This window comes from Oreochromis niloticus, linkage group LG14 (assembly GCF_001858045.2).
Source record: "Oreochromis niloticus isolate F11D_XX linkage group LG14, O_niloticus_UMD_NMBU, whole genome shotgun sequence".
NCBI lineage: Eukaryota > Metazoa > Chordata > Actinopteri > Cichliformes > Cichlidae > Oreochromis > Oreochromis niloticus.
This window is the reverse complement of record NC_031979.2, coordinates 23,663,065-23,676,554: the sequence shown is the minus strand read 5'-3', so window position 1 is coordinate 23,676,554 and position 13,490 is coordinate 23,663,065. Positions and strand designations below refer to the sequence as shown.

At 44.2% G+C, this 13,490-nt stretch overlaps 1 protein-coding gene across 1 annotated transcript in view; it reads right to left on the bottom strand.

Annotated features, from left to right (window-relative positions):
* Positions 1–73: 73 nt before the first annotated feature.
* The window catches only part of sipa1l3 (signal-induced proliferation-associated 1 like 3), an 82,358-nt gene continuing 68,941 nt past the window's right edge, over positions 74–13,490 (bottom strand). Inside the window, 12 exon segments of the mRNA XM_005459336.4 lie at positions 74–2,867; positions 3,122–3,203; positions 3,555–3,681; positions 4,326–4,475; positions 4,574–4,748; positions 4,828–4,990; positions 5,599–5,826; positions 6,754–7,202; positions 7,288–7,397; positions 8,361–8,485; positions 9,147–9,323; positions 11,142–11,384. Of these exon segments, the coding sequence (XP_005459393.2) occupies positions 2,682–2,867; positions 3,122–3,203; positions 3,555–3,681; positions 4,326–4,475; positions 4,574–4,748; positions 4,828–4,990; positions 5,599–5,826; positions 6,754–7,202; positions 7,288–7,397; positions 8,361–8,485; positions 9,147–9,323; positions 11,142–11,384 (2,215 nt within the window). The 3' untranslated portion in view covers positions 74–2,681.

Below are 13,490 nucleotides of genomic sequence, written 5' to 3'. Positions count from 1 at the left end.
GCAGTCGTTTTCTAAACTCTGAAACCAAAAGCAGGTTATTTTTAAACCGCAGCTCAAAAACTCAAAGACCAGAAACCAACAAATATTTTTAATATATTTTTTTTATAAAATAATGAAAACATAATTTACATTTTCAAAATGTACACGTTATTACAACCCAAAGAAAACCAAACCCTTGCTTCAGTTATTCCTGCAGAACACAGGAAACATCGATGGAAAGAGGAACAATGAGGCTTGAGGAAAAAGGAAAGGAAGGAGGAATTGGAGAGAAAACACAGTACCCTCTCATCTTCACTATTGTCTGCAACAGTGGCCAACATGTCAAAAATAAATTATAAAAATATTAACATCTAAAAAAAAAAACAAAAAAAGGAAACAACTAGTCATACAATATTACCAGTAATAATGCATTATTGTATTTGTTCAACAGGGGTCCTTGTGTATGCTTTAAATAGCTTAAAATTATACATAACAAGATTTATATATATATGTAAAACACAAAAAAACCCAACCTTGCCCCTTTTACATCAGCAAACTAAAGATTAAGACTTGAAGACACTAAAATCACAGCTACACCTGCAGAGCTGTGTGGATGGAGGAGATCCTGCTAACAGGAACCCGAATGAAGCTGCTTAAAGACAAAAAAGACAAAGAAAAAACTGGGATGACAACAACCCAGAGAAGGAGGCGGTGGGTTTAAAGCGGGTGCAGAGAGAGAGAGAGGGGAGCGGGGAAGGGAGAAAGGCGGTAGTTATCCTCCGGGGTCAGTGACAAAAAAAGAGGGTTTTTTTTTGGCTTTTCCAGAAATTTAAAACATCCTGCTGCCCAAAAACATTTAAAGGGACAACGGTGCAGACAGCAGGGTGACGTCTGTCATCATCAACCCCCCCAACGGTCGAGTGTCGTTAACAGCATCCTGAGGAACCTGAGTGGAAACTTTAAACAGATCCAGTTAAAGAGAAAAAGAGAAACCTCCTGTTTTATTAGAGAGATGAGAGTGCAGTACAGTTCTAGCAGGGCGGAGGGGTGAGGGGGTTGGGGTGTACTGTCCATTCACTGCCAGCATTCAAAAACACGTTTCTGTATGAAAAATACAGTACACAGTATCACTGAGAGCACTGTCGCAGTATAAAACACAGGAAAAGTCCTCTCAAACAAGCACATCTGTCCTGATGTGACGGACTTTCAGGTACAGTACATGTTTCCTGTGAGTGCGCTCAGCTGGAGACGGAGCTTCACTGGATCACAAATACATGAAGACTTGTGGACACTTTGAGAAAATACACTTATTTACTTTCTTGGTGAGGCTGTTGCACATGCTTTATGCACTCCAGTTCAGTTTGTGATGTCGTAAAACACAAAAACACAACAACCGGGTTGCTCTGCTGCCTGACACACTAAATCATAAACAACACAAGGTTTGTTAAAGGACGTCAGTTAGAGGTTACAGCGACGTGATGGAAGCGATTTGATTTCACAATAACAGCCATCGAACCACCTCATAACTACCAGCTCTTCTCCTGAGAGCTACCAGGACCGAGAAGTTGGCTGATTTTTAAAGATTTCTCCAGTTTTACAGTAATCCAGCGGCAGCAGTTGGTACGTCCAATAAAAAAGGTAAAAATGAAAGCTTATTCGCCATGCTTTATTCCCCAAAACGTAAACAACAATATGGTCAAAACTGGGCTCATGTGGGGCTACGCCAACCGCATTACTTCAGAATAAGCTCTTCACCAGAAAGCAGGTAAGTGTAAGTCTCAAAATTCTGCAACTAAAACCAAACAAAGGACCCGCTGAAGGTTAAAGCAACCATCAGTTCATTCAGGTCTGAGATGATCGGGCACTGCTGAGGACGCCGCTCTGTGTGGGAGATACGACGCTGCCGCGCTGGCGAGCTCTGCGACCGTTTGCTCTCGGCACACTGATGGCTTGATTCACATCTGTGGGCCGCCGCGGGTCACCCGTGTAAACGGAGGGCAGGAAAACGGCGGAGAGGCCCACAGGGTTCAGATTACAGTAAACAGGTTTGTTCATCACTCCGCTGTCCACACACACACACACGAGGAATAAAATACATCCTCAGCACAAACAATGCTGTGCTGTAATGCTTCTCACTTTTGTACCATCAGTCTCTCACACACACACACACACACACACACAAACACACACCTTTAGTACGTCTCTTATACAATATCAGTACATTGTCGATAATATTGATATATGAGAATTGTACCACACAGGCATCTATCTACAGTACCACGTCTGTAGAGCTTCCTCTCTTCTAGTGCATTCTGGGAGATGCAGTCTTATTTATTAATTTTTTTGGCTGATTGGCTGCAGGAACAGTATTAGGCCTCTCCAGGTGATCTAGTGTTCTCTAAAACAGTCAGGATCTCCACTCCTGCTCGCTCCTCCGGCATAGTAGCAGATGTATTTACACCGTGTGACAAATATTCAGACGTCAGTTAGAAAAATAAACAGGCTCAGAGCAGGGAGCGTGTAGAGAGGGAGGTTCTCTACTGGAAGGGTTTAAAAAAATCCAGATCTTCTTTTTCTCTCTGGTTTAAGGCAGTCCAGTGGAAGCTGAGTGTGACATCTGCCGCCCCTGTGAGTGCAAGGAATCATGGGAACTGAAAGCCCCTCCCTCCGGCCTGAACCTCACTCTCTTCCTTGGCTGTCGGTCACTCCCTCTGTGAGTCGGCTAAGGAGTGAGCCTCGTGGTCGCTGCCCGGCTTGTTGAGATTGGTCAGAAGCACGCTGAACTTGCGCAGCTGCTCGCTGGCGGTCTGGCTCTCCACCTGCAGCCGCTGGTTGTTCTCTCTCAGGTTGGCCATCTCAGCGAGTAAGATGACCTTATCTTGTTTCTCCTGCGATAGAGAGGAGGAGAAATAAAGGCAATGTTCAGTTATCAAAGACCAAATAACATATGTATGGAGCCACAAATACATGTGAGCCTCATAATGAAGGTGATGCAGCTTTTAAACATACATCAGTATCAACAACACATGTAAATATTTGAAGTCTTTAAGAAGACATGATTCCACAGTCACTTATTATCCATTATTTGGTACTTTAACCTCAGAGGGTTCCTGCTTTAGAGAGAAAAACAAAAGGTTCTCACTTTCTCCAGGTCATTGTTCAGCTGCTTCAGCATCACTTCCAGGTGGTAGAGCCGACCGGACAGATCGTTGGGCACCTCATCGCTGTAACACACACAAACACACCTGGCATTTATTACCGTGGACCCAGTGATTACACACACAAAACACCGCTGTGATGTGCACGCCGCAGGTAAACAGACTGGTTTTACTGGTTTTATTATGAGGATCCGAAAGCTCTTCATCTTCAGTAAAAAAGTTTTTTTTTTTTCTCTCAAATGTGTGCTGCTCACTGGCAGGACAAACAGCCTCTCTGGTGCCACAGAGTTAACAAACTGTTAACTCTGGTGAAAACGCTCAAAAGGAGACTCTGATAAACTACCACCAGGTGGCAGTAGTGACTTATGAAAACCTGAATATTTACAGGCGCTCTCTGTAACAGAGGGGCTGACCTACCTGCTGAGTGTGGGCGTGGTCCGTGGCGTCTGAGGAGTCTGAAACTGGACTGGACTAGCGGCCGGTCTCGTGTCTGGACCTCCAAGCTGCGGGTCAGTCAGTGAGAACAGGGAACCCGCTCTTTGTGCTGCAAAAGAAACACGTGATCGTGCTTTTAAAAAGCCTTTTCCACATAAAGCACGTCCCCAAAAAGAAAAGGAGTGCTCTAAAAACCTTTCCTGGGAAAAAAAATGTTGTGAAAGAAGGTAAAAAGCAACCAAATCCCAGCAGCCAAATAAAACAATCCTCTGGGAGGAATAAAAAAAATATATCGTTGGTTTAGTCAGATGAGTCTAAGCACCGAGGCACCACTGAATGATTAACAGTCCAAAATTTTTTCCAGGTCCAATAAACACGATCGGTGTGGCTGCTCTGCCAGATGTTACAATGACGTTAAACATCTGTGGGGTTTAGTGGAGTGAAGTTAGCAGTAGCTTAGCGAATGATAAGGAAGTTTTTCTGTTGTTTTTTTTAAGTAAAGCACTACTTCAGCTTTGCATGTAAAGAAAAGCAGAAAACATAACAGTTAACATAGAAAGCTGTGCTGCTACAAACACATCAGCACTGAGAGGACACAGACTGCTGAGGGTTCCTAACAGCCAGACGAATGTTCAGAGAAGATCTGACATGACTCCATCCTCAACACGAGTGAGGTCGGGGTGAGATGGTGGTTACCTCATCACTCACGAACCAGGTTATGTTTACATTTAATACTGAAATATCCATCCTCACCTTCGTACGCCTTAGCAGCGTTGACCAGGCTGGACCACTCGAGTCCGCTGGCTGTGTCGGGAAGGGGCATCATGCCGGGGTCGAGCCTCCTCACAGGGGGGAGCTTGTCTCTCACTTCGGTCAGAGAGAGCTCAGATGCAGAGAGCGGCACTGTGGGGCAGCAGAGTCGTGATTAATGATCTGAACACAATCACAGCAGGTTTGCTTTAGCCGTTGCGAGCCGCTGGGAGGAGAATCGAGGCACTCACCCTTCTTGCTCTGCATGTGGTTGGAGGAGCCGGCGTGTTTGCGTGTGGGCAGCGTGCAGGTGAACAGCACGTCGCTGGGAGCCGTCTGGTTCTCAGAGCTGGCGAAGCCGGCGTCCCTGCGCCCGCTGCACAGCGACTCGTCGGAAAAGGTGCGCTGCAGGGTGCGTCTGGGAGACTGCAGGGAGAAAGGTCAGAGGTCAGAGCTGTGTGCTCATGAGAGGAAAACTGATATCATCCACCAGCACGATGCTCACAGGGTCTCTCTGCGGCGTCTCCCCCGGGTTGTCCATGATGATCAGTTTCTTCAGGTCGTCCTCAATGCTGCTCTTGTACGTCCGTCGTGGCGAGCGCAGGTCCCTCAGTGACGCTCGCAGGCGAGGTTGTCCAAACACGTTTTTTGAATTTGTGTCCACCTGCCTGGAGACACAAGATATGAGAACAAAACACAAACATACAGTCTTCCTTTACTGAAGACTGCTTCCTGCCTCTATCCACAGTAAGAAACTATGTTCCACTTTATTCTGCCTACAGTATCCTCCAGTGTTTGTTGGTCTACTGCCACTTACACCAGAGTCAGAACTCAAACTCTTTGGATGGTTTCGAGTAAAAACAAACACGTGTTGAAGGATTTCACTTAGTTTAGGAGCGATCACGCGCTCCTCGGATGGATATACGGACTTGGAAAGTTGTTCCGATCAGTTTATTGTGTGGATGTGATTTTAAGTAACAAACTGAAAACGAGGCAGATGTTACAAAGGACATGACCACTGTGCGGGCCTAGGTTTGACTCCATGGATAAAGACACAAAAAGCCAAATGCCTTCTATTTCATTGATCAGCGCTTAAAAAATGTGAAATTTTAAAACATAATTTGCACCATTAATCACACATTTATGTCCACCATCCTTTTGAGTACGAGGTCATTTATATGATTATTTTGGAATAAAAGGAGGTGCCTAAAAATAATTTCTATCCCGGAAGAAGAACCAAGCATCAGAGCAGATCCGCTGAGGCTGTCGGTCTTACTTCTTGCTGTTGCTGCTGTCGGAGCTCGATGCTGTGGTCGAGTTTGAAGGAGAGGGGTTGGAGTCTTCTGCCTGCCAACCGCTTGGTGTGCTCTTGCCATATGATGACTTGGGGGCGGAGCTGGACAGAGGGGTGGAGCTTAGCTGAGCTGAAGTGGGCGTTGCGGTAGAGGCTCGGACAGGCCGTGGTTTCTCCACTGGAGTTTTGTAACCCTGCGGTGTGTAGGCCCTGAAGGTTACAGAAAATAAAAGAAACAATATAAAACTCCTTGACCAGGACAGAAAGACCCCAGAAGAGAAATACATCTGAATCTGACTTCTATTAACACTGAGGATGATCGCCATCTATTAGATTGAATAAAGTGACAGAACATGGATGCCATGTTTATTGTTTTCCTTTTTTAATGAACGCTTCTTTAATATTTTAGTGGAAAAGATTGTCCGAGGACAGGAAACATGTTTGTTATTTGAATGAGGAAAAACATTTAAAAATCATCTGTATTTTGACTGCATCAATTGAACTGAAACACATCCCGTGCTCAGACAGGGGTGATATTTTTTTATGAAATAGTAAAATGTGTCAGTTTAATATCAGATGTTTTCTACGCTCTAATGTGAATACAGTATGGGTTTATGAGATTTGCAAATCATTGCATTCTTTTTTTTAAATCCACATCTTAAACAATGTTCTGGCTTTTTTAGGACTTGGGGTTACGTGTCTTGATCATCATGTGACACATCGCATGCACAGAGTACAGAATAAGAGCTGCTGGGACTCTGAGTTTCAGCACAGATTGTTTTAATCCAGCACAGACTGACCGAAGTGGGTGGAGGTTTGTGTGCTGAATCCCTGTGTGGATTTATATCGTGGCCCTGACAGTTATAAAACCACGAGAGCATGAGATCACATGATGATCTTTATGTTTCACAAGGATTAGATGGCCATAATCCCACTTTTTCTCTACATTTAGTTTAGTATTGAACATTTTCAGTCATGTGATGATGCTACATAAACTAAAGACTGATAAAAACACTCTAAAGTGATTAATAAGCACAGGAATCTGAGCCTAAAACTGTAACATTCAGGGACAACGTTGCTACAAGTTTCATAAAAGGATCAGCAGGCGATGCATCTCATCAGGAGTTTGTCACTTACCTGGGCTTGAAAGCATCCATTTTATCAGCGCTGGAGCCAGGAGGAGGGAATGTCCTCGTCCTGTACCCTTTGGTCTGATTGGCTGCAGCTGGTATAATGGGCGAAGACTCTCGTCTCTTCGTCTCCCCCCCGCTGCCGCCGCTCCTTCCCACCGACAGCTCCGGGATGCCACTGTAGGTCGCAGAGCTGTGCATGGCCTTGTGGGACTGGCTGTTGGACATGTTACCGTGGCGACCGTTTCCGTAGTGGGTCGAGGCGTCGATGCCGCTATCGTTGGACCCGCCCTTGTTAAGGAGGTCGGGGTCAGGGTCGGCCGTCTCACCGAGGCAACCCACGCCTCCTCGCTCTCCAGGTGCGCCTCCGTCGAACCAGCGCTCGTCGCTGTGGCTGCTCGAGGCGTTACTGGACAGGGTGTTGCTGCTGGAGTGGCTGGAGTACTGAGTCTCACCCTGCGGAGGACACAGAGTCAGAGGCGCTCAGCGAGAAGGCGAAAGATGGAAAGAAGAGAGACGAAATGTTGACGTTGAGTCTGACCTTCGAGTGTCTGTTTGGAGAGTCTTTCCCCGGGACATCCTGTCTGGGCATTCTCCTCTGCCCCCCTCCACCACCTGGTCCTCGAGACGCTGGGACATGCCAGAGAGGCTCTGCATCCAAAAACACACACGCAGATAGACAGACACTCTCAGGATTATAACAAATCACACTGAACGTCCACGGCTGTCAAAGAGGATTAAATACTTATAGCACATTTAAACACTGACCTCCCCCCACACACCAAAACCACACTCAGCAGCCTCTAGTCTGCTGAGCAACAACTGCACTCTTTAAAGCAGCATGAACACAACACATAAGAAGAGTACATATCTATAGAATAAATGGAAGTGAGAAATTCTGTAAAAAACTACATCACATACAAAAAGGAAATGGGATGCTGAACTACGCACAGAAATACCACCAGAAATATGCAGTGAAGCACATTCAGCAACAAGTTCAAATTCATGAAACTGAATAAATAAATTATAACTGAAAGTTATAATGTGGTACACAAGCTAGGACTCATTTGCACATACTCTGGATTTGTCCAAATTCAGACACATAATAATGTCTTTGATGCCCTCAAGAAGATATTTCACCAAAATCTTGCAAAAGAGTCCAAGATCGCATTGCTCAGCATCTAAGGGGTCAGCTAATAGATATCTTATATGACTACTATTGACAGCAGGAGTTAAAAGCACTGTCAGCATATCAACCACATATGATTGGATAGTGTTTGGGAAATCTGATGGAATAACATACTACTTAGGGCTTCAGAAAGGCTTCTTTATCAGCAGATAGAGACCTATTTTTTTAGGACATTTAAACAATAATGAGAGACTTTTACAAATCTCTGTTTAGATATGTGCATGTCATTTTATTTTCAGTTTCAGTGTTCAGCTGTACTCTGTCACGACGGCTGTGATGACAGCAATGAAAATATGAAGGGTGATGTTTAACTGTTTTTAAAAACCAACCCAATAAAAAACTCATTTTTTGCTACTTATGAGATTTTACATTATATGTTAAATAAGAGTAGAGTTCAACATTTACTTCTGAAGGTGGTGCTGTACCTGTTTTGCTGCGCTCCATGGTACTCTCCTGACTGGTAAAGCCTGACGAAGATTCTCCACTGGAGAGGAGGTCCACACCGAGGTGAGGATCATACGGCAGCAGGGGGCGCTGTCCTGTTCCAAATCTATATGAACCACAGGAGAAACATTAGTGATAGATGAACACATTCACAGGGATTTTCCTGGCCCCTGGAGCTGCATATGTTTAATGAGTCTGTTCTACCTTACTAAACAGAAGTCTGAATCCTCCTGCTGTTTCTGACCAAAACTGCATTTTGTAATTGTGCAAATGCAGCTCTGCTCTTTTAAATCAGTCCTGATGTTATCATTGGTGGAAGGTCAAAACCCTTTTTAAATAAAATAAGATGTACAGCTATTCAGACACCATGACAGAAAGGACACACTCTGGAATAAAACTCCCCAGCTGTAAAAATATAACGTTTCTGACTAACAGAGAACATTTTCAGTTTCTCCTTTGCATCCCTGTGGCGGTTGAATAAAACAAGTTTTTCTGGTTGGGTGAGATGTTATCAACCTCCACAGTGTGAGGAAGAGCCACCCACACAACAGATCCTTCCTCTGGGAGACTGTGTGTTCATACACGTCTAACTGCAGACCTGGTCGTGCCGCGCTATTCAGCCTGCGATTTGAACCAATATATTCCACCTTCAGCACACAAAGCATTTACGAGTAAAACCAGACATGTTTGATCAAGATCAAACGAGTGACAGTGGAGAGCTCGCAGAGTAAAACACCACACACACACACACACCCACACCCACCCACCTGTCGGGTGAAGGTTTGTAGCGCACAAAGGGGCCTGGTGAGATTCCAGGTGGTCCCATCGTGGTGAGACTGACCAGGCCGGAGGGAGGAGAGGAGAAGCTGGCTGAGGGGTTTCTGTAGGGCCTGTCGCCTCCTGCAGGAGACAGGCTGAAGTGGTTCTCTGGGTAGCTGACCGGCCTGAAATACACAAAGGACAGTGGGTAATCAAGAGAGACAAGCATACTAAAGAGAGGCGATTGATACATAACACAAATAAGAGAGATTTAAAATAACTGAGGACTAGTGTGTCTGTGTGTTACTCAAAAGAGCAAAACAGACTGAAAACACAATGAAAACACGGCTGTAAACAGCTTAAAATGCGTTGTTTTAGACAAACACCTGGAACCAACTCAAGTTTAAAAAACTAGTATTGACAGTTTGGGGGGGAAAAAAACTTTTTTAAGTGGAATAAAACCACACAAAGACTTTATTGTTTCCACTGTTTAGGTGAAACAAAATGCCAGGATATCATTTACTATCAATACAAGTTTATGACCGTCTGGCAGGCTTAGACGGTGCAGTAATCACACGAGTTAGCCTGAGGGCTTTTGTTACTTCACACACATCTGCCTCGGAAAACCCTGCTGTGAAATGTTATATAGAAGGATTTTCAGGAGCTGTGCACAGGAGGTCCATCATATTTATGCTTTTTGTATGAGGAAAACATCCTGACGACAGGACTAAGCAGGTATTTTTGGAGCAGTCACAGTTCATGTTCAGTTTATCCATGATGTCATCCAGCTGACATCACTTTTCCTCAAACATTCATTCAGTGATTTAACATCAAATCTTTCATCAGTCAACATGAACAAACTAAGACAAGGAGCTGCAGAACAACTGTTTAGTTAAAATGCAATAAAACATTTCATCTACAGCCACCTGTACAGCTGCAGCAGTTTTCTCCTCTTCTCTATAATTAACTGTGTAAGATGATGACAGCCCAGTGATGTAAAACTGAAAATGTGACGGTGATTGAGGAGTTTGGACGAGGAAACTATCTACTACAGGAAGCCTTTGTGAAGATGGCTCACTGCATTGCATATTACACTTTTACACCCATCATTAGTTAATGATTTATGTCTTAATGAACAAATATCCTCATAGTATGCTGAAGAATGGTGACTGGATTCACTAACTTCATACAATACGCAGTTAAAGCTGAAGTAGGTGACAGGATTCTGTCATCACTGGACAAAGACATCCATAAAAACCTTTCGGCATTCTTTACTTAAAGGAAATTTGACTCCTGCACCTCCTCCAAGGTCTGTATGAGGTTTTAGAACATCTAGCCTAGAACAAAGACTTTGGCCACTCACTGAGCTTTTCGGGTGAAGAATATAATGAGAAAAAAAAAAAAAGTCAAAGCAGCTGCTGTTGTCCCTTTTCTAAATTTCTACACACTGCAGGCTTTAAACACTTTTTATACTTGCTTTTTTTCATTAAAATCTGAATTTTAATGGAGTGATGAATAAAGACTTGGTGCAGGTGGGGCAGCAGCACATGTGTAGAAGTCCTTCATGAGTCTTTTGCATATTCATGCGTTTGGTTTGCATGTGCACACTGCAATGACAGCGTGCACTCGCCTGTTGACTTCACCTGGACTTGAGAGCTGGGGACTGCATTTCTCTGCTGATCGGACTTTGATTCATGTTTTACTTTAGAATGAGAAAGTTTGTTTGTTTTTGATATGTTTTTTTGCTTGGAAATGCTGGGTTGATACTGGCAGCACAGCACAGTGATGATCATGAGCTCACGCATGTGTTTGGCCTACTACAGCTACTTACAATGAACATGAGGCTTTCCTCCATGTCATACATGTAAAACCTTGGGTTGTATTATATTTTAGTGTCCATCACATTTGTGTTGTCACCAGTAAACAGATTGCAGTCAGCTACAGTGTCTCAGGCAGGAATGATTACTTGTGGAGAATAACTGTGTTTCGGCTCAGAGGCTCACCTCTTGGTCAGATGAGGCTCTCTGTAGGGAACTGGCATCAGGGGCTTGTGTGAGCGTACTAGTGGAGGAGGTGGGGGGCCGATGGGGGCCCAGCGCTGCAGGCTAGAGGGGTGGAGCACTTGAGGAACAGGTGAGTTCTCCCATCGCCAGGTCTGGCGGGGAGAGGGTCGGTATCCTGCTGCCAGAGGCTCAGGTTCTGGTTTCTGCTCCATGGTCTTCATCTCATACTCCTCGGTGCAGCCCCTACAGAGACAGAGGAGGACAGTTTATAAAGGTACAGAGCACACCACATCCACTACAAGAGAATTAAAAGCTTGACACTTAAAATGCTGCCGTTTCCCTCCAAAACTCCAAGGTTATCTCCTTTACACAGCCTTCATGTGCAGTTTTTGATCCTCAGCACGGGTCAGTAAATGCAGCAGCCCTGAACTGTAGCTGAACCAGAACAGCGGTTTCTGTACCAAGTTCAGTGCGTGGAAACTGCTCAATAAATCTCCCCCAAATGCTCCACATTATTGTCCTCTCATAACTTACTTTGCGGATGCTCAAACACACTGCAGACATGTAACAGAGCTCACTAATGAGCTCCCCTGACGCCAATGGAGGGAGAAAGAGAGGAAAGTAAACCGATTATTGGCACATCAGGACTCCATCTCTCCTACTGCGAGACTGAGGTCAAGTGTGTGTGTGTGTGTGTGTGTGTGTGTGTGTGTGTGTGTGTGTGTGTGTGTGTGTGTGTGTGTGTGTGAGAGAGAGAGAGAGAGAGAGAAAGAGAGAGAGAGAGAGAAATATCCAATCTCATCAAACAGCTCCTGAATCAGAGTCTTGGTATACACAGCAGATATGTTTAGTAAAGGCACACAAGGTTGCAGTAACTCTTGGTTGTACAATCAGGCATCAAATAACTATGAATCTGTTTTTAAACCAAAGATCACACAGACATCGACTCTTTCAGCTCCCTCTGACTAAATAAATAAAAACAGCATGTAAGTAGAAACAGCCTCAAATGAAGACACGATGCCATTTATTTATCATCAATAATTAAATGACTGATGGAGCTCCCAGCTAGACAAGTGGCCATCTCTACGCATCTACTCAACCTTAATATTTTTTTTTATGTTCTCACAGTGACCTTTCACCTGATGCCCAGCACAAGTCTTTCACACATCATCATCATTACTCCATTCACAAAGCATCACTGCAGGAGGGAAGGAGGCATCAAATATGCATACTGGATGGCATTGAACATGAGACTAATGAAGAGAGGAGGAAATGAGCAGGAAAATGCTGTCAGGGTGAGGATTTAAAGTGAGGCAGAGTGGGATAAAGACCATGAGGACAGAGTGTGTGTAGTATAAACTTTCATTATTAAACAATACGCATTTGGTGTATTAAGGCAATAATGCTGTTACCTTGTCTGACACAAGTCTATTCATTTTCAGTTATTTACGTTTAATGGATGAATAAATGTGTCTGTTATGCTTAGATAAACTAGACCCCAATGATAAATTCACCACAGCATCAGAGGGGGGAGTGCATTTTTGTTTTGGGGGTGGTTATAAAGTCTTTGGGGGCACCAAAAGTTCCTGTAAGCAGCAGAACAAAAATAAAGTCAGAACAAAGAAGTCCATTATAGTTTCCCCAAACTGCAGAGCAGAGTCTTTAAATATGTTTTTGCTTAAAATTGGCTTCAACGATGAATTAAATGTTTGTTTTTAGCACACATGTTAGCAGAATATCTTTGAGGCTCCTCAAAGTGCTGCTTGGACAAAACATTTCAAGATGTCATCGTGTGCTTTGGGAAACTGTGCAGGGCGATACATGTTTCTTTTATACAGCGTGATTATTCATTTAACCTTGAAAATAATCAGCTGACTAATCCACAGTGAAAACACGCTCAAGCCATGTCCACAGTGAAACACAAACACAACACAGATGTCCTCAAAAACACGACCAGGTGATTTCAAATGACATGTGCATTAAACCAAAAGACACACAAGTCGATGCACATGTGGTCGGGATATTTTCATCAACAACGGAATAAGTCAAATCCAATCAGTATCAATACGGTTACATAACAGCAGCGCGGGCTAACACAAACGCAGGAAGAGAGCACAAACCTTAGAGAGAGCAGAGCCTAAATCTGTCGGCATTCAGTGTTCCTCCCATCACGCTGGCTGATGTGACACAGCTGGAGCTCGTGCACGCACTCGTGCACGCACACAGTCAAATAGACAGTGCCATAAGTCACACCTTCTCCCCGTCGTATCCGTCCATCTTGCACGCTCGGAGCCGAGAAAGAACGGCGAAGAAAAAGCCCTTCCAACTTTGGTCTCTCTCTCTTTTCTT